This window comes from Ictidomys tridecemlineatus, unplaced genomic scaffold (genome assembly GCF_052094955.1).
Source record: "Ictidomys tridecemlineatus isolate mIctTri1 unplaced genomic scaffold, mIctTri1.hap1 Scaffold_164, whole genome shotgun sequence".
NCBI classification, from domain to species: Eukaryota; Metazoa; Chordata; class Mammalia; order Rodentia; family Sciuridae; genus Ictidomys; species Ictidomys tridecemlineatus.
In genome coordinates this window covers 172316-195773 of record NW_027521436.1, presented here as the reverse complement: position 1 = coordinate 195773, position 23458 = coordinate 172316, and the positions used below count along the sequence as shown (strand labels likewise).

General features: G+C 57.4%; 2 protein-coding genes across 2 annotated transcripts; both read left to right on the top strand.

Moving 5' to 3' along the window:
* The first annotated feature begins 201 nt into the window (after positions 1–201).
* LOC144372807 (obscurin-like) lies at positions 202–3418 on the top strand. The gene is made up of 7 exons (XM_078036050.1): positions 202–399; positions 1027–1059; positions 1284–1382; positions 1570–1788; positions 2217–2277; positions 3107–3229; positions 3398–3418. Exons 1-6 carry the CDS (start codon positions 270–272, stop codon positions 3123–3125), a joined length of 561 nt encoding a protein of 186 aa, XP_077892176.1. The 5' UTR covers positions 202–269; the 3' UTR covers positions 3126–3229; positions 3398–3418.
* Positions 3205–23203, top strand: LOC144372806 (obscurin-like). The gene is given in 20 exon segments (XM_078036049.1): positions 3205–3229; positions 3398–3537; positions 4082–4282; positions 4433–4512; positions 4899–4978; positions 4981–5050; positions 5920–6076; positions 6464–6580; positions 6671–6835; positions 6971–7079; positions 7082–7128; positions 7316–7493; positions 7944–8057; positions 12657–12824; positions 13087–13189; positions 13486–13615; positions 14390–14501; positions 19121–19163; positions 21544–22613; positions 22616–23203. Coding segments are annotated over 20 exon segments (3186 nt in total). The 3' UTR covers positions 22693–23203.
* Positions 23204–23458: the final 255 nt, after the last annotated feature.

Here is a 23458-nt window from a genome sequence, read left to right as displayed (position 1 = left end):
ACACGTGGGAAGGGCCTGACCAGTGGAGGTCAGGAGGTCATGTGTGCCTGCTGCTGGGCAACAAGAGGCTGCCACCCCACCCCCACACCAGAGGCTCGCTGGCCTCTGAGCAACCTCTTTTCTGGGCCTTTGTCTCCCATCGAAAGAGTATAGTGCCCATTGAGAATGGTCGTGTGCTGACCACTCTCCTCCATGGGGTAGGCTACCCAGTCCCCAGATTGTACTGGTTCAAAGATGGCCAGCCCCTGTCTACATCTGCCCACATTCGCATGGCTGACAAGAAGACACTGCACACCCTGGAGATCGTCTCTGTCACCTGGGAGGACGTGGGCCAGTATGCAGCCTATATCAGCAATGCTGTTGGTGCTGCCTACTCATCTGCCCATCTGCTGGTCCGAGGTGTGTGCCCTGAAGGAGTGAGCAGTGCCACATGTACTGCATGCCAGGCCCCATCAGGCCGGGGCCCAGCCCATTGCCCTATGCACAGTGGCACAGATGGCAGAATTGCCCCACAGGAGCGGGTGCCCAGTGGGGCTTGGATGCCCTGAGTGATGAGCAGGCTCTTGGGGGAAGCAGACGAACACTGGGCCCAGCAGACCTGCACAAAGCCCCAGTGGCAGCTCTGACAAGAAAACTCCTGTGTCTTTATTTTCCCAAACGTTCTGAGCACTGAGAGCTGACTCCTAGTTTGATCCATACTGGTCCTGCGGAGAGACTGTTGCTGGGTCCTCCTCCTGTCTCTCAGGGTGCAGCCCCAGCTGCCATCTCTCAGTGCCCATGTGGTTCTAGGCGGGGCCCCAGATTCCCAGTGGGCACAGGGAGGGTGGGGATGTCACACGGATGTACACTGGAGTGTGAGTTCTTTGGCCTCCCGGCCAAAGTTTCAGGCAGGGTAATGGACCTTTGACCATGGGTGGGGCCATGCCCAGGTCCCCCCACTGGGCAGTAGGACCAGGACCTTCCCACATGTAGGGAAGCAAGGGAATCTGTGCATGCTGCACATCTGACTCCCTCTGCACTTTTCAGGTCCTGATGAACCAGAAGAGAAGTCAGCATCAGGTGAGATGGCCCTGTGGGCAGACAGAGGCTGGGTGGATTGTGGGCGTGAGGCCAGAGTGGACCAGCCCTGGGCCTGGTAGCGGTGGAGGTGCAGGAAGAGGGCTCTCTGGGGCCACAGGCACAGGTCGCAGAGAACTACCTGGGGTTCCCAGAACAAGGACATCAGGACGTGGGAGCTGAAGGAGGGGTGCCGGGTGTCTCCATGGCTGTCCTTGCTCTCCCAGATGTGTGTGAGCAATTGGTGCCACCCCGCATCCTGGAGAGGTTCACCCCCAAGAAAGTGAAGAGGGGCTCCAGCATCACATTCTCGGTGAAGGTAGAAGGTGGGCATCCTCACTCCCCGGAGAAAGATCACCCCCCCAGAGTCCCCATGCCACCCTCCCACAGTCCACCCATGCCACCCTGCGTGGCCTCCTGCTCCACCCCTCATATCACTCTTGCCAAGCACCCTCTTCTGGAGGCCCATAGCCAGTGGGGCTGTGTACCCACTGAGCCCTCTCCTGCCCACAGGATGCCAGGCCCCCACCATACACTGGCTCAAGGAGGAGGCCGAGAGAGGCGTGCTGTGGATTGGCCCAAACACCCCAGGCTACACTATGGCCAGCTCTGCTCAGCAGCACAGCCTGGTCCTGCTAGATGTGGGCCGGCAACACCAGGGCACCTACACGTGCATTGCCACCAAGGCCGCTGGCCAGGCCCTCTGCTCTGCCAGCCTGCATGTCTCAGGCAGTGAGTAGGGAGCCTGGGTGTGGTGAGGGACCAGCTTGGGATGTATGGCCTTCACCCACCTGTGATCCTTCTCCTGCAGAGCCCAAGAGCAGTCTGGGCCCAGTGGTGCAGGCCAGTTTGGCCTGGAACCTCAGCCCTGCCTGCATGGTGCACAGATGGCCTGCAGGCCCTGCCCAGAGCCCTCTGTTCAGCCCCTCTGAGCGATGGTGCTTGGAGGGCAGGCTGTCCCCCAACCCCATGGGTGACCAAGTGCTGAGAGTGGACAGGGAGGTGGGCGCTTAGGCACAGACCCTTGCCAGGGCTTCTTAGGGACAGTGCAGGCAGGGCCCCCAGGGTGGTCTAGATGTCCTGGGTAGGGGTCCCAGCCCAGGACTCAAGGTATCGGAGTACAGGACTGGTCCTGACAGCTCCCCTGGATCTCTGGACAGTGCCCAAGGAGGAGGAGCAGGAGAAGATGAAGGAGGCTCTCATTTCTACCTTCCTACAGGGGTGAGTGGGTGCCCTGACTGACTTACCCAGTGGGCTAGGGTGGTGTAGCCCTGTGGGTGGCCACCCCCTTCCCTGTGCAGCTTCTCCACACTATCAAATGAAGTTTTTATGGGCCCCTTCTGGTGTGGAGCCACTGATTGTGGTGTCCTGGCCCCTAGGCCCCCCTCTATGGGGAGCAGAGTGGTGGGGTCCAAGCTGGGCTTGCAGGACACCCCTCCTCCCCTCAGGACCACCCAAGCCATCTCAGCACAGATGTCAGAGTCTGCTGGTCTCACCGGCCTTGCTGGGCAGAGGAAAGGTATGCCTGGGTTGGGTGCAGGGGAGGCTGCCCTTTGGACCTGAGCAGCCTGGGCTCTAGGTTCCTGCCCTCTCATGGCCAGCTCCCAGCTCTGGTTGGAGTCAGAGCTATTTCTGACCTCTGTGGTCAGGGGGCCCATGCCCAGTGGGCTATGTTAAGAAGAGCCACAAAGTCACCTCGGCCCCCACAGCCCCAACCCTGCCTCAAGCCTGATGCCAGGCTGGACCCTGCCCAGCCCTGTCCTCAGCTCCCTCACCATCTGCCTGCAGCCCTGCCTGCCACCTGCTGCCCCTTAGCTGTGCTTGCCATTCTCTGGCCACTTTCTGCCTCTTCTGTCCAGACCCGCTCCCTTCATTCTCATCCCTGGTCACAGGCTCTGCATCCTGCTGACCTCACTGGTCTCTTCCTGCTGGCACCACCTCATGGTCTCCCTGCCAGGGCCTGGTCTCCTGCTCACCATCAGCCCCTAGGAGAATTGCAGTGAACTTTTGGGGGAAGCATGACCCCACAGTGTTGTGTTTGTTCCCCCAGGGGAGGCCCTGGTGGCTGAGGAGGCCCATAGCCACCTGTCCCTCACTGAGGTGGGTACAGAGGAATTCCTACAGAAACTCACCTCCCAGATCACTGAGATGGTGTCGGCCAAGATCACACAGGGTGAGGGGGCCAGGATGGGACCTCCCCAACCACAGGGGAGGCTGGGACCCTGTGTCCTCGCATGGGGCCTAGCTAGGACTCTGTGCCTGGGAGCCCTGGAGACTGGCTGGGTGGTAGGCAGTAGGGGGACAGCCTTCCAGGGACATCACAACTCTTGTGTTCGCCCAGCCAAGCTGCAGGTGCCTGGAGGTGACAGTGATGAGGAGTCCAAGACTCCGTCCACCTCCCCCCGGCATGGCCAGTCACGGCCCTCCTCCAGCGTCCAGGAGTCATCCTCAGAGTCAGAGGATGGGGACTCCCAAGGAGAGGTGGGTGGGCTGGGACCCTTAGGAACAGGGCTTGGGGCCTGACTTGCTGAAGAGACAATGGGGGGCTGCAAGGGCCTGGTGCTACCAAGGGAGGGGCATCACCCCCAGAGACACCAAGGGACACCAGAGGTTAGAGCAGAGGGCAGGGTCTCTGCACGTGGGTTCCTGCAGAGCACTACCTCTGATGTCACTCTCACTGCCATCTGTGGAGAGTGCACCTTTGCCTCCAGAGCCCACCACCTCTTGGGTTGCAGGGGGCAGTGGGCAGCAAGGTGCTGTGAGCAACCACAGTCTAGGCGCCCATCCACGTTGGCAGGAGCCAGCCCTCTCACTGCCATCTGTGCAGAGTGACCCTGGGGGCTCCTGCCCTGTGGCCCTGGACTGGGTACCTCTTCAACCCCTGGACTCAGCACCCTCCCCTCTGCTCTTGGGGGTTTTAGGGGGTTGGGAGAACCTATCCCTCCTCAGAGGTGGGGGGCAATGGGGGGCCTTGGCAGGCCTCACCCCTCTGGCCCCAAGACTTAGGCCCATTTCTCTTTATCAGATCTTTGATATCTATGTGGCCACGGCCAACTACCTACCCCTGGGGGCCGAGTAGGACGCCATCACACTGCGGGAAGGCCAGTATGTGGAGGTCTTGGACTCAGCCCACCCACTGCACTGGCTTGTGCGCACCAAGCCCACCAAGTCCAGCCCCTCCAGGCAAGGCTGTGTGTCACCAGCCTACCTGGACAAGAGGCTCAAGGTATGGTAGTCCGGAGCTGGGGGAGGGTGCCAAGGCCCTGGGATCCTGGCCCTTCGCCAGAGAACCCTGGAAGTAAGGGACAGGAGCCCAGTGGCCACAGAGGAGGTGGAACAAACTGGTGCCCTGGAACAAACTCCTGTTTCTCAATAGCTGTCTCCTGAGTGGGGGCCCAGTGAGGCCCCCGAATTCCCCGAGGCCATGTCCGAGGATGAGTACAAGACCAGGCTGAGGTATGTGTTGGGGAGGGTTGAGAGTGGAGCCACAGCTGGCTGCTGGGCCTCAAGGGCCAGCTGGCGTTCTGCCGTGCTTCTTCATGGGGGACCTGTGCTTGCTGAAGCTGTGTGAGCCTCCTTAGGTCACGGTCCTGCCCCTGGTTTCTGCAGCTATGCCCTCCCAGAGCCTCATTCGGGAGGGCTTCCTGGGGAAGAGGTGGTGCCCTTGCTCCACCACCTACCCACTTTCTGAAACTGGGTGACAGGCTCCTGATCACAGGGACCCCATTTAACTGCAGTGCAAGGGAGCAAGCTCTCCATGTGTCCCTAGTCCCCATGTGGAGACTAGGGACAGTGGGAGCAGGGCAGCTGCTGGGCACTCCCTGATGCCACTCTTCCACCAGCTCTGTCATCCAGGAACTGCTGAGCTCAGAGCAGACCTTCGTGGGTGAGCTTCAGTTCCTCCAAAGCCACTACATACAGCACCAGCAGCCGTGGCCAGCCAGAAGGCAGTCATTTTTCGCAATGTACAGGACATCAGTCGCTTCCACAGCAGGTAGGCAAGGCCACACACATACATGTGAGGTGCACGCACAGCTGTGGGTCAGGCCTCGTGGAGGGTGACACTCAGCAGCTGGGGTAGGAACTCGATTTACCCATGGACACATCCCACTTGTGTGATGCCCCAGTGACAGACGCTCGCCATATGGGTTGAAGGCTGAAGAATACCTGCCACCCATGAGCACTCACACAGGCCCATGTGCATGCACATGAATGTACACGGGCACACGGGAAGTCCCATGTGCACACCACATATGCTCACGCACCCAGCCTCAAATGTGCATGGACATGTGCTTGATATGTGTGTGCACATAGTGTACATGTGTGCACACATACATATGTGAATCCTGTACAAAAATGTACATACATGCTGGATACACATAGATATGTGCACTCACATGCATGCTGATCTCCATGCACATGTACTCTTGCACACTCACACAAGAATTTGAGTGCATGTGTGTGCCATGCGCACATCCACAGACACATTCAGGCAAACACATGCACACATATTATGCACACATGCCACACATGCATGGTCATATCTGCACACTTGTGTATACATGCACAGCCACATGCATACACACATGCACCCACACATGTGCACATGTACATGCATGTACCCACATATACATGCTCACATACTACACATCTGCACACTCGTGGGCAAGTGTACATACCCATGCACTTCTGTACGTGCCCACATGTCTGCACACCCAGCTTAGTATACTCAGTCTCACAGACCCAGAACCCACTCCTGGGCAAGAACCATAGCCTCTCAAGGACAGGGCCCAGGACTGGGCTGTGAGCTGTGCCTGACCCTGTGCCTGACCCTGTCCCTGACCCTGTCCCTCTCTGTGGCAGCTTCTTGCAGGACCTGCATCGCTGTGACACAGATGATGATGTGGCCATGTGCTTCATCAAGAACCAGGAAGCCTTTGAGAAGTACCTGGAGTTCCTGGTGGGCCGTGTGCAGGCAGAGTCCATGGTTGTCAGCACGCCCGTCCAGGAGTTCTACAAGGTGCCCATGCCTGGCTCCATGGCGTTGGCCACGGTACCCCTCCCTGGCTACTCCCAGGCCTAGTGCTGGCCTTGACTCCCACCAGAAAACTCACTGACCTGAAAGTCCCCTGTGGCTTAGCCCTTGTCCTGTGCTCATGGCCTTAGTTCATATTCCCTGATCTCTTTCCCCACAGTCCCCAGGGACCCTTGAGCCCTGTAGCTCTGTGCTCCTGGGCTGGCCACTTCACTGCCCAAGTTCTGTGCATGCGTCCGGCTAGATGGTAACACAGCCATTGTCCAGGTTCAGGGCCAGGTGTGAGAGTGCCCCTGGGATGTCCTCTACTGTCAGGATGCCCTAACTGGAGCTGTGCTTTCTTGCCTGAAACCTGCCCTGTGGTGCCTACAGAAATGCACTGAGGAGATGCTGTCTGCTGGGGACCCCTCGCAGCCACTGCCACCCCCACTGCAGCACTACCTGGAGCAGCCGGTGGAGCGGGTGCAGAAGTACCAGGCTCTGCTCAAGGTGGGAAGCCCTGTCCTGCCCCAGCCCTGAATGTCCAGGCCAGGCCTTGGGGCTGAAGCGGTCTGGGTCCTGACCCTTGGTCCGCCTCAGGAGCTGATCCACAACAAGGCGCGGAACCAGCAGAACTGCGCCCTTCTGGAGCAGGCCTACGCAGTCGTGTCAGCGCTGCCCCAGCGTGCTGAGAACAAGCTGCACGTGTCCCTCATGGAGAACTACCCTGGCACCCTGGAGGCCCTGGGGGAGCCCGTCCGCCAGGTGGGGGGACTTGTGTCTGCTGCCATGTGGTGGGGTGTGGCTTTTGTGGGTGCTGGGCTCATAGATGACCCTGGGGTCTGCGCCCAGGGATGGGTCCAGGCAACCACAGTCCAACCACATCTACTCACACCCCAGGGCCACTTCATTGTGTGGGAGGGCGCACCAGGAGCCCGAATGCCTTGGAAGGGCCACAATCGCCATGTCTTCCTGTTTCGGAACCACCTGATGATCTGCAAGCCCCGACGAAATCGCACACCGACACCTTCAGCTATGTGTTCTGGAATATGATGAAGGTCTGTGGTGCCAGGGGCTGGGGGTGTCATGCAGGCCAGTGGAGGTTTCCCTGTTCCTGGGCTCCAGGGTGGCCACTGGAGCAGAACTTGCCATTGTTCTGGGATGACCTGGGCATAGCCCTACTGGACCCTGTCTGTCTAGGGATGCTTAGCTCTGTCCTCCCACTAATGTTGCACCCCTCAACAGCTAAGCAGCATCAACCTGAACGACCAGGTGGAAGGGGACGACCTTGCCTTCGAGGTGTGGCATGAGCGGGAGGACTCTGTGCGCAAGTACCTGCTGCAGGCGTGCACAGTCATCATCAAGCACTCCTGGGTGAAGGAGATCAGCAGCATCCAGCAGCGCCTGGCCCTGCCTGTGTGGCGTGAGTGTCCCTGGTGCTGTGCTGGTGTGGGGACCTGAACATCACTTAGATGCCCAGCGGGCTGCACCTAGGCCGGGCACGTGGGCATGGGTTGCTTTCTGCACTGGTGGCTTGGTTCTCCCCTTCGTCAGATCTAGCTGAGGGACCAATGGCTTTGGCCTCCCAGGGAGCCCCATAGCAGGTGTTGAGCTGACCCTGGGACACAAGGGATGTAGTGGGGACATGGCATAGCTCCAGACTTGGAGTATCTGACCAGGTCATGTTTGGGTGTGATGGTCTTGTACCCTGGTCTGTCCCTGCCTCGTGCAGCCACACCCAGCTTAGTCAGTAACCAGGCCCTTGGATGTGAGGCCACTGCTGTTGTTGGGGGCAATTTGCCAGGGTGCACCCAGGGGACATAGGCCTGACATCCCACCCTCAAAGTCCTCAGACCCCCACATGTGTCCTCAGGTCCTCTGGAATTTGAAGAGGAACTGGCTGACTGCACGGCTGAGCTGGGGGAAACTGTAAAGCTGGCTTGCCGCGTGACTGGCACACCCAAGCCTACTGTCAGCTGGTACAAGGGTACCTGCTAGGGCCTACAGACTGACCCTTCACAGGAACCCCTACCAGGGGTGGGCTGCACGGGGGCTGAGGACAGCATGGGGTCTGGTCAGTGGGCTGGGCATGGGGAACAAGAGACAGTCCAGGCCTGTTCAAGGGCAAACATCCTGGGGATGGACAGTGAACAGGTAAGTCAGGTGGTGCCATGGCCACCCTAGGGAATGAGCAGGGTGAGGAGTCAGCACAGGGCCGAGACAGACATGCCTGAGGGCAGCCGAGAGAGCACCAGGACCACAGAAGGGGCCACAGGCAGGCACCTGGGTGCAGGAGAGGCCTGTAAACTTAATGGGCCAGGAAGGGTGCTGATCACACTGCGCCTTCAGGGTCACAGAGCACAGGCCTTACGTGGCTCACGGATGGGAGCTGCCAAGGTCAAGGGAAGTCAGGTGTCTCCCAGGCCCGTCTCACTTGACACTGCCACAGGCTTGGGGTCCCGAGACCATCCTCACTTCCTGCACCTCCATGGGCTTGGGGTCCCGAGACCACTCTCACTTCTGACGTCCAGTTCACTGGTCCCCAAGGTTGCCTTCAGGTTCAGTGATTCACCAGAAGGTCTTGGAGTTCAGAGCTATTATGCTCAGGGTTAGGGTTTACTTCAGCATAAAGACAAGACTGCAGCCCCTGAGAAAAAAGAAGAGCACTTCGGGAGGGTCCAGTGTCACCACTTATGAGCTCCCAGCCTCCCGTTCCCAGTGCAGTGAGGAAGAGAAAGAGCTCCCAGCCTTCTCCTCCCAGTGACACCTGAGAACACAAACAGACCTATGCCAACCAGGAGGCTTAATGAGACTTGACGTCAGCATTTGTCACTGGAACTCTGTCAGACCTGCATGGCTGACCACTCATGTGGCTGACCTCAGGCTCTAGTCCTCCTGAAGTCAAGATTAATGGCCTGAAGCCCACTATGAATCTCACGTTAGCATAGAAGACAGCATGGAGCTCCACTAGGAAGCTCATTGTTAGTGTAGACGCCAGTGTGGCCTGGGTCATCTATCAGGAATCTCCTCATTGGTGTAGATGCCAGTGTGGCCCAGGAATCTCGTTACTGCCATAGACACCAGCATGGCCCTAGTCATCCACTGGGAATCTCGTCAAAGGTGAAGACACCAGCATGGCCCAGGTCACCCACAGGTATTTTGTCATTGGCGTAGATGCCAGCATGGCCTGGGTCACCTACTAGGAATCTTGTTGGCGTAGTGCTGGCTTGGCCTAGAGCATCCATCAGGAATCTCATTATTGGTAGAGATGCCAGCATTGCCCTGGTCACCCACCAGGAATCTCATCATTGGCATAGAAGCCTTCATGGCCTGGAGCATCCTCCAGGAATCTGTTCATTGGTGTAGACACAGCATGGCCTGGGTCACCTTCTAGGAATCTCGTCGTTGGCATAGACACTGGCATGGCCTGGGTCACCTATTCTCAGAATGGCCTGAGAATCCCTCCAGGAATTTCATTGTTGGCATAGATGCCAGTGTGGTCCAGGTCACCTACTAAGAATCTCCTCATTGGCATAGATGCCAGCGTGGCCCGGGTCACCCACCAGGAATCTCCTAGTTGGTATAGAGGCTAGCATGGGCCAGAGCCTCCTCCATGAATGCCATTGTAAAATAGAGTGTCCAGTCTGGTCCTGAGCCACAAACCCCTAGGCTAGCCCATCTGTTGTGGCCCAAAGTTCCAGAAAATCCGAGGCTCTTCCCTGGCAGACTGTTCTCGGGTCCCAAGGCACCTTGCTGGTGCCAGGGATCAACATGATTCCTTTGGGCAGCATGGAGCATTGACTACATGGAAACCCCATGGTCTTGTGAGCAGCACGGGGCATGGTTCAGATCTGTCATCTGTCACCTTGGCTGTAGTGCCAAGGGCCTGCTTAGGGACATGGCATCATGTTGGTGGTGGCCATGGTTGCATCCTGGATGCATTTTGAAGGCAGAGCCAGCCAGATTTGCTGATGGGTTGCATGGGGTGTGTGGAAGAGAGATGGCATCCAGGGAGCAGCACAGGGGTTGTGGACACCAGAGGCCACTGGTCCTATTCACAGAGGTGGGGCAGACCCACAGGGAGGCAGGCTGGTACATTCTGAGCTGGGCAGGGAGGAAAGAAACCCAGATTTGTGAGATTTTGAAGAATCCAGGTACCCATTGGGCTCCAGGTGGTTATGGAGGGGATAGCTTGAGAATAAATCTAGAGCTTAGGAGAGATGTCTGGCTGGAGGTGAGAGATGGCAGGCAGGTCCTTGGCATATAGTGTGTCTGAAACTATGGGTCAGGTCTAGTGCACAGCCCTCAAAACATTCCCAGCAGCTCAGGAGACTGAGACAGGAGGATGCAAGTTCAAAGCAGCCTCAGAAACCTAGCAAGGCCCTAAGCAACTTAGTAAGACCCTGTCTCTAAATAAAATGTAGAAAGGGCTGGGATGTGATTAAGGCCCTTGGGTTCAATCCCTGGTGCCAGAGAGAGAGAGAGAGAGAGAGAGACTGAGGTCAGTTTGAATGTGGAATGAGCGTGAAGAGATAAGGCAGGCTTCAAGGCTTGGGATCTGGGATTCACAGAGTCAGAGAGGTGAGGAACATAAGTGAAGGGGCGGCAAGCCAGAGAGATGGGAGGGACCCCAGGAAGCTAGCAAGGAAGGGCAGCCAGGCAGAGAGGGCCCAGGAGTGCCAAGAGCTCTGGCCAGCCCCCAAAACAATGAATGAGTCCAGCTTCCTTTCCTGGGTGATGAGGCTAGCGAGCTGCCGTGTCAGTGGGCTTCAGTTTAGCTAGACCATGCGAACCCAAGCCCATGAGTGGAGACCCTTGGATCCAGATTCTCATGGAGTCAGCTGCCTTGCATCAGGGAGTGGAGTGGAGAGCAGAGCCCACCCTGCCCTTGGGGGACATCCACTCATTCACGAAGCTCTCTTCCTTTTGATGAATGCTGGGCAGCCCTTATCTCTTGTTCCTCAGGGAGTCCAATTGGCCTATCCCTGAGTGGAAGATCACAAGGCCTCACTGGGTTGGGCATCTGGTTTCCTCCAAAGCCCCACTGCATGCTGAGAGCTGATTTTCAAAAGTGGTATCTGACAGCCATGTCTGGCAGGGGATAAGTCCCAGACCCAGGGGACGCTTCACTCATCAAGGGCTCTAGCCGTGAAACGGTCTGTCTCAGGAACGTGCGACGTGTCCATTTCCTGATGTGCCAACAAGACACCTGAGTCTGGGTTACTTATAAAGTGAAGAGATTGTTTTCAGATTGAAAGTCCAAAGGGCATGGTGCCATCTGGTGGGGTTCCCCTTGGTGGCCTCATGACTTCTTGGGAGTCTTGCCAGGGGGAAGGAGCAGTTGCAGTGACAGGAAGACAGGGGATCAGGACCAGGCTGGTTTTATAGCAGCTTGCTGACCTCTGGAGACCAGCACCCATCCCTTCCAGTCAGTGCCCTCAGTGACTGAATTCACTTCTGCTGGGGCCCCACCTCTCAGGAGGGGAGCGCTCCCAGGGCACCCCATTCGGAGCCACCCATCCGGAGCCACCCATCCGGAGCTGCTGGGCTTGCACGACCTATGTATGTGCCTACAACCTGGGCCCATGGGGGCAGCAAGTAGATAGAGCTGGTGGTGATCACTCTAGTAGCCAGCTCTCTTTGACCATTTCTGATGGCCATACAAGGATATCAAGTTGCGATTCATCTTCTCATTACCTTGGCTGCCTCTGTGCTATAGCAAGGCCTGGCACTTCCTCTGCCAGCCACGCAAAGGCTGGAAAGTTGGGGTGTAGCATCCACGCTTTACTGCCAGTTGTTTGCGTGGAGCTGTCCCAGCTTAGCTGGTTAACTGTCAAACCAAATGGCCATGCCACTTGCAGCAGCCCCTGGGTCAACAAGGGCACATTGCACTAGTGGCCTCAGGAAGACCAGCAGGATGCCTGGCTCCCCCTGAGCAGAAGGCTGGTGTTAAGGGTCCACTATGTGAACTCAGAGTCACGTGCAGTTTCAGGCCAGAGTTCAGATGCAGACATCATCGCCATGGCACCCAGAGGTCCCTGTCCACAACTGGGTGGCCTGGTGCCTGTGTCCAGCACAGCCATGGAAATTTGAGTTCCTTCTCGAAGCCCCCTGCAGATTGGATGGGTAGAAGGGCCCTCCATCCCTCTGCATGCTGTGATGAGGGACGAGGTATGGGTGGGAGGGAAGGGGTGTTAGGCAGTGGATTATGTATGTAGCTGTAGGCTTGGTGGGATTGAGTGAGGATGGGCCCATAGCCAGGGAGCTGGGCGTGATCAGCACATGGGAGGTCCGCAGGGAGTCACACTGGGGCGGTGGGGTGACCATGGACTTAGCTGTCCATGTGGATGTCTTCTGTCAGGTTCAGGTCTCTTCATTTGGCCCTGCCTCTAGCTAATGTCCAAGGTGGACATAGAGACACAGAGACAGAGGTCTGGGCCACACCCTCTGTGTAGAGAGGGTAGAGAGAGAAAGAGAGAGAAACAGAGACAGACCCAGAGAGGTACAGACCAGCCCCAGCCTCTCATCCATCTGGGCAGGCTTACAAGGTCCCTGCCTGACAACAGCCCTCACTCCTCCTTTCTAGATGGGAAGCCAGTGGAAGTGGACCCTCACCACATCCTCATCGAAGACCCAGATGGTTCCTGCACCCTCATCCTGGACAACCTGACTGGGGTCGACTCTGGCCAGTATATGTGCTTTGCGACCAGCGCCGCTGGCAGTGCCAGCACCCTGGGAAAGATCCTGGTGCAAGGTGAGCCTGGAGGCCCGTGGGGCAGGGAGACACCCTGACCAAGCCCACCATGTGGCTCTGGTGGATGGGTGGAAGGGCCCTCCATCCCTCTGCTCACTGTGATGAGGGACTGGGTGTGGGTGGGAGAGAAGGGCAGGCAGGCAGGCATGGGAGGGTGGAAGCCCTATGTGGTCATGGGCTCACTTAGGGCTCAGGAAGAATGTGGGGGCTCGGACACCCCCAGCTCCATCAGAGTGGCTCTTTGTGTCTCTCCACCCTGCAGTCCCGCCACGGTTTGTGAACAAGGTCCGGGCCTCACCCTTTGTGGAGGGAGAGGATGCCCAGCTCACCTGCACCATCGAAGGTGCCCCACACCCTCAGATTAGGTGGGCCAGCACATGGTGGGGCACCAGGGAAGGGGCTTCAGGCTCCTGTCTGCAACACAAGGGTTGTGCAGCTGTACGGGGCTGGGCACAGTGACTGTCTGATCACTGAAGAGAGGGCATTGTGGGGCTGAGACCCACTGGGCATGGGGCCTCTGCCACAAGATAGCATGGCCAAGCTGGATGTGGGCATCCAGAGGGTGGGTTCACCAAGGACTATAGCATCTGGGCCAGGGCAGCGGCTCTGCAGCACAGGAAATGTCACACCCTGCCTCATGGACTCTTGTGACGGGTTCTAGGTGGTACAAAGATGGGGCCCTGCTGACCACGGGCAACAAGTACCAGATGCTGAGTGAGCCCCGCAGCGGCCTGCTGGTGCTTGTGGTCAGAGCAGCTGGCAAGGATGACCTGGGACACTATGAATGCGAGGTAAGATGGGTGGGCAAGGAGCCTCATGGCCATCTGTCCACTGGGGCTTGACAAGGGAAGGGCCTGGGCCCTTGGCACAGGCCCGGAGACACCAGGCCACTGTAACCCATCATCCCCAACCCACCACACCATGTCTGGCCTTGCTCCTCTTCCACACGAGGCTGAGCCTTGCCACCTGCCATTGTTCCCACCCTCTCAAAGAAGCCCTTTGGTTTTTGCCTTTCTAGGGAACCCAGTGCTGACCTCAATTTTCATCCATTTATGTAAAAAGTAGTGTTAGTTTCCACCTTTGCCTGGTGTCACATAGGTGGGACCCTACAGAAGGAAGAGCTGCCCTGTCCCTATTCATTGTCCAGAGGCCCAAGGCTGGGGCTCCTGAAGGCAAGGCCCAGTCTGAGCCTCTGGTCTTCAGGGCCTGTCCTGGCACACCGTGACATTGAGCAGGTGTGTGCCCGTTACAGGGCCTCCGAGAGCCCCAGGCTCCAGTCTCTGGCTCTTGTCTAGAGGCCAGCCTCCTGCATGTGGGCCCCACATGCAAGTTCCAGGAAGCAGGGAGACCCAGCCAGCTCTGCACTTCAGGGGCTCAGAGCCACACACAGCCAGCAGCCATCTGCACAGTGCAAGATGCCTGGGCGAGGCCCTGGCTGGGAGCCCTGTCCCCTTTGAGGGACACAGTCTCAGTGGGGACCTAAAACTAAAGACCACCAGAGTGGTCGAGAGACAGCTATGTCCCTTGAGGATAGGGGTCCTGAGTGGTTTCTGTCCATCCTGCAGCTGGTGAACCGGCTTGGCTCCACTCCTGGTGGTGGGGAGCTGTACATGCAGAGCGCTGTGCTGCCGGCCCAGGAGCAGCGCCACAGGGAGCAGACTGTGGCTGCCATAGAAGGTAGGTGCCACCAAGCCTGTTGCCCATGCTGCCTAGGTGGGTCCTCAGGCTTGAGCCTTGTGTCACAGCTGCACAGCCAGCCAGGACTGGGGGGCAGCAGACCCACCATGTCTCAGAGCGGGTGCACTTCCTGCAGGGGTGGCTGGGCAGGCATCTTGGGCAGATGACCTGGCTAGAAGAGGAGGCTGTGGGGAGGAGCCCAGAGGCTGCAGGCCACGTGGTCTCAGCACCTGTGGGGCAGGCAGAGGTGGCCAGGAACCCAGAATGAGTGCTGGAAAGGCTGCTCTATGTTGGGGAAGTGTGAGCCCTGCCCCTGGCCTGCAGGACAACCCACAGAGTCACTTCTGACCCAGGGGCACCCTGCCTGGCAGTGGTCACACAGGCCTCCTGCAGGCAGCAGCTGGGATGGGCTGCACTTCTAGAGAAGGGGGTTTCCCCCTGAGGGCAGAGGCAGGACAGTAGGACATCTGGGGAAGAGCGTCTACACTGAGGACAGAGGACAGGACAGTAGGACATCTGAAGAAAGGGCATATCCACTGAGGGCAGAGGGCAGGACAGTAGGACGTCTGGGGAAGGGCATCTCCACTGAGGGCAGAGGGCAGGACAGTAGGACGTCGGGGGAAGGGCATCTACACTGAGGGCAGAGGGCAGGACAGTAGCACGTCTGGGGAAGGGACATATACACTGAGGGCAGACGACAGGACAGTAGGATGTCTGGGGAAGGGCGTCTGGGTAGAGGCAGCACAGTAGGACGTCTGGGGAAGGCATCTCCACTGAGGGTAGAAGCAGGACAGTAGGAAGTCTGGGGAAGGGGCGTCTACACTGAGGGCAGAGGGAAGGACAGTAGGACATCTGGGGAAGGGGCCTCTACACTGAGGGCAGAGGGCAGGACAGTAGGACGTCTCAGGATGGGGTGTCTACACTGTGGGCAGAGGCAGGACAATAGGATGTCTGAGGAAGGGGCGTCTAAACTGAGGGCACAGGCGGACAGTAGAATGTCTGGGGAAGGGCGTCTACACTGAGGGCAGAGGGCAGGACAGCAGGACATCTGGGGAAGGGCGTCTCCACTGAGGGCTAAGCTGATGAGTGGAGAGTCAGATATTGGTCTGGCCCTTTCCCACCAGGCTGAATTGGCCTTGGAGAGGCCAGAGCATTTGTGGTTTAGTGTCCCTGCCCTGGCCTAGGTCACTCCCAGGGTCACAACAAGTCACTCCTACAAGGCCCCATCTGGGTGAGCCAGTGCCCAGGCCACCAGGATGGGAGGAGGGCCACTGTTATATATCTTGGCTCCCAGGTGGAGTTGCCCCCCTGGAAGGGCTGCCTTGGCAGGTGGGGAATCCTTGTACCTAGGGCCATCGAGCAGAGGCTGGACCCATGTTTGTGGAGCCACAGCTTCCACAAGAGGGTGGTTGGAAAATGTGTCGTCCAATTCCTGAGCACAGGCTCCTGTGGAGTGTTCCCACTGCAGTCTGTCCATCCCAGGGACCAACACACAGGGTCTCTGTCCCTCTGGACCTTCAGAGGACCGGGCCAGCCAAAGCCCTAGATCCCAACCCTAGGAACTTCGAAGCCCCTGTGGCCCTCATGGACTCTTTCTCCAAGGGCAAGTCCCTGTGTGAGGGCTTGTGACCCTCACCTGCCATATTGGACCTGTGTTCCTGGGGACCCGTGACATAATACTGTCCCACAACCCGGGGACAGTATCACCATACATATATGCTTTTACCGCCACCGGCTTGTCCACTTCCTCTGCATTGCGTGTCTCATGGTTGGGGACGTGCCCTTCTCACTGGGGCAGGAGTGTCCTCTGCAGCTGTTCTCTAGTTGGTCACGATGGGTCCCTTTCTGGAAGAAGGCAGGTGTCAGCGTGAAGAGCAGGCCTCCAGAGCCCACTGGGGCCAGGCACATCACTGAGCGCTGGTTCTTGAAGGCCATGCAATCAGAGCCCTGTGCCTCCTGCTTCCTAATCCTGTCCTGCTGCTTTGTCTTAACCAGTGGCTCCGCAGCCAGAGGGGCCCTGGCTGTCTCCTGTTGGTGGCACTGACCTGGCTTGAGTGTCTGCACCAGGCCAGGATGCTGCTTTGCACGGCTGCAGCCCTCCTGTAACGGCAGACTCACTGGGGCCCACAGCTGGTCTGGGGAAGTTGGGGACCATGAATAAAGTGCCAGCTTAGCAACCCAAGGTGTCCTGGAGCAGCAAGATGGAGCAGTAAGCCGGGTCCCTGCCAGGGAGGACCCAGGTGGAGGCCCTGGGCTTTCCTGTCCTTCTGTGCACAGGAGCTTGCCTGCAGATGGCACACAGGTTGTCCCTCTTTGTGCCCAACTTAGTCTAAATACATACAGCTTCCTGACTGGATTCCTATTCCCGCCATCAGTCACTTCCCTGTAGAAAAGCCTGTGCAAACAATTCACACATATAAATGCACACATGCCTCAGCACAGCCTGTGCAAGCAATGCACACATATAAGCACACATGACTCAGCACAGCCTGTGGAAGCAAAGCACACATAAATACACACACACCTGAGCACAGCCTATGCAAGCAGTGCACACACATAAACACGCACACACCTGAGCACAGCCTGTACAAGCAATGCACACATATAAGCACACATGCCTGTGCAAACAATGAACACATATAAACACACACACACACCTGAACACAGCCTGTGCAAGCAATGCACACATATAAACGCACACATGCCTGAGCACAGCCTGTGCAAGCAATGCACACTTATAAATGCATACACACACGTGAGCAGACTGTGCAAATAATGCACACATATAAACACACACATGCCTGAGCCCAGCCGGTGCAAATAATGCACACATATAAACACACACACACACTGCCTGAGCACAGCCTGTGCAAGCAATGTACACATATAAACACACTTGCCTGAGCATAGCCTGTGCAAGCAATGCACACATATAAACACAAGCCTGAGCATAGCCTGTGCAAGCAATGCACACATATAAACACACTTGCCTGAGCATAGCCTGTGCAAACAATGCACACATATAAATGCACACACACCTGAACACAGCCTGTGCAAGCAATGCACACATATAAATGCATACATGCCTGAGCACAGCCTGTGAAAGCAATGCACACTTATAAATGCATACACACATGAGCACAGCCTGTGCAAGCAATGCACACATATAAACACACACATGCCTGAGCACAGCCTGTGCAAACAATGCACACATATAAACACACACAAGCCTGAGCACAACCTGTGCAAACAATGCACACATATAAATGCACACACACTCCTGAACACAGCCTGTGCAAGCAGTGCACACTTATAAATACACACATGCCTGAGCACAGCCTGTGCAAGCAATGCACACATATAAACACAAGCCTGAGCAAACACATGTACATGTGCTGATGTGCACATACATGTATACACACTTGTGTGTGTGAATGTGTGTGCAGCATGTCTGAGCATGCATATGTGTGCAGACAAGTACACCTGTGTGCACATTTGTATGCAAGGTACATCCATGTGCAGGCACACAAATGTAGCCAGTGTGACCTCCAATGCACACACACAGAGACAGTGTCTAATTCTTATGCTCATCATCTGAGACAAGCTTGAAATGCCATAAGTTGCCTAGGGAAAGCCTATCTCAGTGTTGCAGTGCAGTGAAGCAGAAAGTCCCCTGGTCCAGGAGATGTGGGACCATGTCCCAGTACAGGCCACTTGGCTTTGCTGGCCACCTCCTCCACCTTCCCATTGAGCAGTGAGAGGGCTGCTCAGCCTGGAGATGGCATGTAGTAGTCAAGCCCAGGCCTGCCCAGAGGTCAAGGGAAGAGGCCTCAAGGTGGTTGGGAGTAGGTGCTGCCTGGTTCCAGATGAGTTTCATCCTCCCTGGAACTCCAGTCCCCAGCAGCAAGATGGAAACATAGGCCCCATGGGCTGGCTTTGGTAAGGGCAACAGCTGCGAAAACCAGGAAAGGCCACGCAGTTGAAACAGCTGACCTCCACACTCAGACCTCAGGCACCCACCACATGCAGGGGGCTCAGATGTGCCACATGCAGCACTCTGGTGCCCCCTCCCCTGGAGACCACTCACCACATGCGTGGGGTTCAGATGTCCACATTCAGGACTCTTGTGTCCCTCTCCCCTGGAGACACCTTTTGGACTTGAACTTGTTTTGTGGCAAAGGTATCAACCATCCTGGCCCCATTGTGGCTGGTGGCCCACTGCATGGCCACAAGCTACTCTTCCATTTCCCTAGGCCTCAGGGCTATGTTGGGCTACATGTTTGAGGAATTCACAGGCTTATGTCAGCATGAGGAAAAGCCTGGGCCCTTTTGAGTAGGCAACAGATGCCAGCTCGTTCTCCCCACAGCCCCTGTGGTGCTCAGGAGAGAGAGTGGGCTATCCTTGTGGTGCCTGCTGTCACATCCCAGCCCCTCGGGGCAGATGCTCTCACCTGTCTGTAGCTGAGGAAACTGGACCTCCTAGCTGAAACAGACTGCCCAGGGACACATGGCCAGTGCTCCTAAGCCCAGCAGATGGCTGCACTGCAGTGCCATCAGGGAGTAAGCCCCAGGCACTGGCTTCTCTGTAACCCTTGCTATTCTGACTGTTTTCTTTGTAGTCACTGAGCAGGTGACTAAAGTCCCCAAGAAAACCGTCATCATGTAAGTGCAGGCGTGTTCCTAACCCATCCTCGGACTGCAGTGCCCTGCATGCCACTAACCTTCCTGAACCTTGCGGTGTGTCTTGGCCACTTGCAGTGGCTGCACTAACAGCCTGGCTCACTTCTGGCCACCAGTGCCTTGCAGATTTCTCACACAGCCGTGGCCTTAGGTCCCTCCACACGTCATGGCTCTCTTGCTCTGCACACAACACAATGGCTCACCAGAGTTGCACCACTAGGGTGGGGCTGGAACTGAGCCACTTCCCTCAGAAGACTAGAGACAGACTCTTATCCCTTGGTACCCCAGGTCTGGGACGGTATCATCCAACAGAACTTGCTGCAGTGGTGAGAGTATTCTCTCTACACTGCCCAGTGTGGCAGCCACTAGCCACGTGTGTCTGTTGAGTACTTGAAGTGTCTAGTGCAGCTTAAGAAATGAATTTTAGGGGCTAGAATTGTGGCTCAGTGGTAGAGCACTTGTCTGGCATGTGTGAGGCCCTGGGTTTGATCTACAGCACTGCACATAAATATATAAATAAAATAAAAAGATCCATTTACAACTAAAAAAAATTTTTTTAAATGAAGGAATTTTAGCAGTCTCCAAACCCAAGCCTAACCAAGGTTCAAGGAAGTGGTGAGGCTTAGGGTGGCTCCCAGAAGTCAGCTGAGAGCCAATTTCCCCAGAGCCATGCCCGTGGGCTCTTTGTCCTTCAGTACCTTCATGCTGTAGAAAATCTGGGCATGTTGGTGAGCTGACTTGGGGGATCAGAGCTGGGTGAACTCACAGAACATAGGCTTGCTTATGACCTGGACAGTCCTGGAGACTTGCAGAGGAGGTATGCAGGTGGAGGTGTGGGGAGCTGTAGGCAGGACTGGCTGAGGATTTTATAAGTTACAGGCTGGGATGCTCCAGGATAGAAACCTCCATTCCTCAGGGGCTGAGCAGCCGCCAGAAGGGCCTGAAGGTAGATGTGCTACAGAAGAATTCTGTCATCAGAATTGATGAGGCCCTGGGTTAGCTCTTCCCTGACCTCCCTTCTCCCCAGAAGTAGGCTTCTCCTACTGTGCCACCCAATAGATGGGAACAGTTGGGTGGTAGAGTGCCATCCTGGGTACAAGCAGGTGTTCTAGGGCCTCAGACAGGTTATTGCTCCCTTCCCTCCACAGGGGGAGCATTGTAGAGATGGAGCCAGATCCCATTTGGGAAGCTTCAGAGGCAACCTGAGGGGGACTGGGGGTCAGAAACATTCTGGGAAGTACCCACCTTTGTCCTGCAGAGAAGGCTGTGCCCCCTCAGCTTTGGCCCTCAATAGGCCACCAGGAGCCTCAACCTCCCCACCAGTCAGTGGAGTAGGAGATTCCCTTCCTCCTGGACAAGGGATAGGGAATGTAGAGTTCATCACTGCTGTGCACCTTGAGGGTGCCCATGTGTCTCTGGGCCCGTCCCTGGGAGCAACTCTTCCTGGAGCCCCGAAGTTAGAGCAAGAAATAAAAATAAGTGCTGAGAGAGAGAGAGAGAGATAGGCAGTGCCTTGGTCAAAGCACCAAGTCCTGACCATGGACTTGCCTCCCTCAACTGGAGTCTGCTCCCTGCTCATGGCCCACTTTACCTCAGCACCTGCTAGAGCCAGGATCACTGGCAGCAGAGGAGGATCTGGGCTAACCAGTGCATTGCTGACCCTTGGATCTGGGCATTTTTGAGCCTTTCCCCCTGTCCATGCCTGTAAAGGGGATCAGAACCACTGAGGGCCCTTGCTGAGACAGGCCAGGGCTGCAGAGTCGCTGGCCCTCCCAGCATGCACTCCTGAGCTGTTGGCCTTGAGCTCTGCCCCTCCCACCTTGGGAGATGCCAGCCAGGCGGGGGACATGGCCATGTGGAGCTCAGTGTTCAGCCATCTTCCCCTTGGCCTGATGGGGCCTCACTGGCCTTAGATCCAGAGGCCAGGAGCACAGGCCACAGGCCAGCAGCCTGTCACTTGCCAAAGACTTCACGGCATGCGGGCACTTCCTGGTAGCAGGCTGGGCACCCTGCCTGAGGTACAGAGCAGAAAGCCTGCTGAAGAGGGGGACGGGGAGAGAGTGCAGTCCTGGTGTCCAGAGGCTTCAGCTTGGGTGATGTAGCATGGGCCTTCTAGGTGCCTCCACATGTCTTGAGCAGAGCAGAACTTGAGCTTAGCCATGTGAAACACTGTGCTTGGTTTCCTTGGCTTCCTGCCAGGGGCTCTGCAGGTGGGGCTGAAGAGCATGTGTAGGAGTTTGCACACTCACCCTCCTCACCTGTTTGTACCTTAACTTGGTCTCTGGCATGTGCTGATGGCTTGGAGCTGGGTGAGGCTGCAGATCTCTGTGCCCATCTCTTCTTGGGCCCTCTCCCCTACCAGAGAGGAGACCATCACCACCGTGGTGAAGAGTCCCCGTGGCCCACGACGATCCCCCAGCAAGTTCCCCTCCCGCTCTCCTTCCCGCGGCTCCACCAGCCCACAGAGGCCAGTTCTGTTGGCCCCAGACCTGCTGTTCCTGCCGGGGTCCAGGCAACCTCACAGGCCTGAGACAGAGCCAGGCCGGAAGCCCACTGTGCCCACACTGTACATGATGGAGGCTGAGGCCCCCTCCGGAGCCCTGCCAGGGGGCACAGGGCCCCAGCCCAAGTGGGTGGAGGTTGAGGAGACTGTTGAAGTCCCAGTGAAGAAGTCGGGTCCTCAGGCTGTGTCTCCCACCAGGGAGATGCCCAGAGGCATGGGGGCACTGCTCTTCACACTGCCTGGTGGGACGCCAGGTGGGGACCCCAACGCCAACAACTCCAACAACAAGCAGCTGTACCAGGAGCCCCATGCCCAGGGTCTAGCTGTGGTCTGCATTGGGGAGCCCCTCGTCTTCCATGTGGATGCTGGGGGCAGTGTGGACTGGGCTGCTTCTGGAGCAGTCACCCCTGAGCCAGAGGAGACTGGGGCTTCCCTCAGGGACAGCAGCACGGAGTGGGCAGGAGGAGAGGGTGATGGGGAGACCCCTTTCGTGGTGGAGGAGCCCCAGGACACGGATGGCCTTTGCAGCCGTGACCCCAAGATCCTCACACACAATAATCGTGTGCTGACCCTGGCTGACCTGGAAGATTACGTGCCCCAGGCAGGGGAGACCTTTAGCTGCCCAGTAAGCAGCACCTCCGACGACATGCCCTGTGAGGTCTCCGTGCTCCAGAGAGAGATCAGTGAGCCCACCATGGGGCAGCCCATCCTGCTCAACGTGGGGCGCCCACCCAGACATGTGGGTCCACCTGGCTTCTTCAGGACGGGATCCCAGGTCCACAGCCCTGAGGACCTGTCCTTTCACGTGCGAGGGGTCTGAGCTGGGCCTGTGGGCAGTGCTCCTTGGACCTCCTACTGCACCCGGGTCCAGCACTCTACAGATGGCAGGCAGAGCAGCTTCAAGACGGAGGTTTCCACCCAGATGGTCAGCTTGGGTCTGTGGGAGAGACTGTCACTCTGCATATTCCCCCAGATGGAGATGAGGCCCCTGGCCCCTCCCAGGGATGAGGCCACATACCCTGGCAAGACAGGGAGGCCAGGGCACTCTTACTGTGCTGTCCTTGCAGCATGTGTCCTGCACCCTGCTGGGCAGCAGCACCTGCTCTTCTGAGCTCGGGGTTCAGCCTACCATGCCCTCTGTCCTGGGCCCTTCCTACCTCACTGGACTTTGGTCCTCAACAAAGAGGACCACAGTGCCTACAATGCCTACAATGCTGGATGCACTGAAGTCCTTCAAGAGAGCCCTGGCCAGGGGCAGCTCAGAGACCAAGCTCTGGGTTGTCCCTTTTGGCCTGCAGGAGCCTCCAGGCTCTGGAAACAGATGTGGACTTGGGCCTGTGTCCTGCTCCTACTGGGCACAGCCTTGCCTGTCCCCAGGCTAGGGATGGGACCCAGACCCCCAAAGCCACACCCAGGGCCTAGTGGCCACCAGCGGCTCTGCAGGGTGGACACAGGGTCTGTGTTGGGAAGTGCACCTGTATTCTGGCTGATAGAGCAATAAACCAGTCTGCGCCTCCTCTCTGCTCCTCTCGCTCTCGCATTCAGTACCCTGGGATCCCCTCCACCCATAGCCCTGGTTGGGCCTAGACCAACTGCCCTGTTCCTTCACTCCAAGGTCAAGCTGGGAGCCACATGGGTGCCCTGTATTGGCTCCTGTGTGCCCAGACGGGCTGTGGCAGCACATGGGCCTGTCTTGTTCCCAGGCAGGGGCTGTGGGGCTGGTCCTGTGGACACATGATATGACCAGAATCACCCATAATTGTCCCTCTGGCCC

Bases quoted from the DNA above. Each gene is read 5' to 3' on its own strand.
- LOC144372807 (XM_078036050.1), top strand. From the start codon at position 270: ATGGCTGACAAGAAGACACTGCACACCCTGGAGATCGTCTCTGTCACC. The intron at 1,060-1,283 runs GTGAGATGGCCC...TTGCTCTCCCAG, and splicing joins AGAAGAGAAGTCAGCATCAG to ATGTGTGTGAGCAATTGGTG. The intron at 1,789-2,216 runs GTGAGTAGGGAG...ATCTCTGGACAG, and splicing joins CAGCCTGCATGTCTCAGGCA to TGCCCAAGGAGGAGGAGCAG.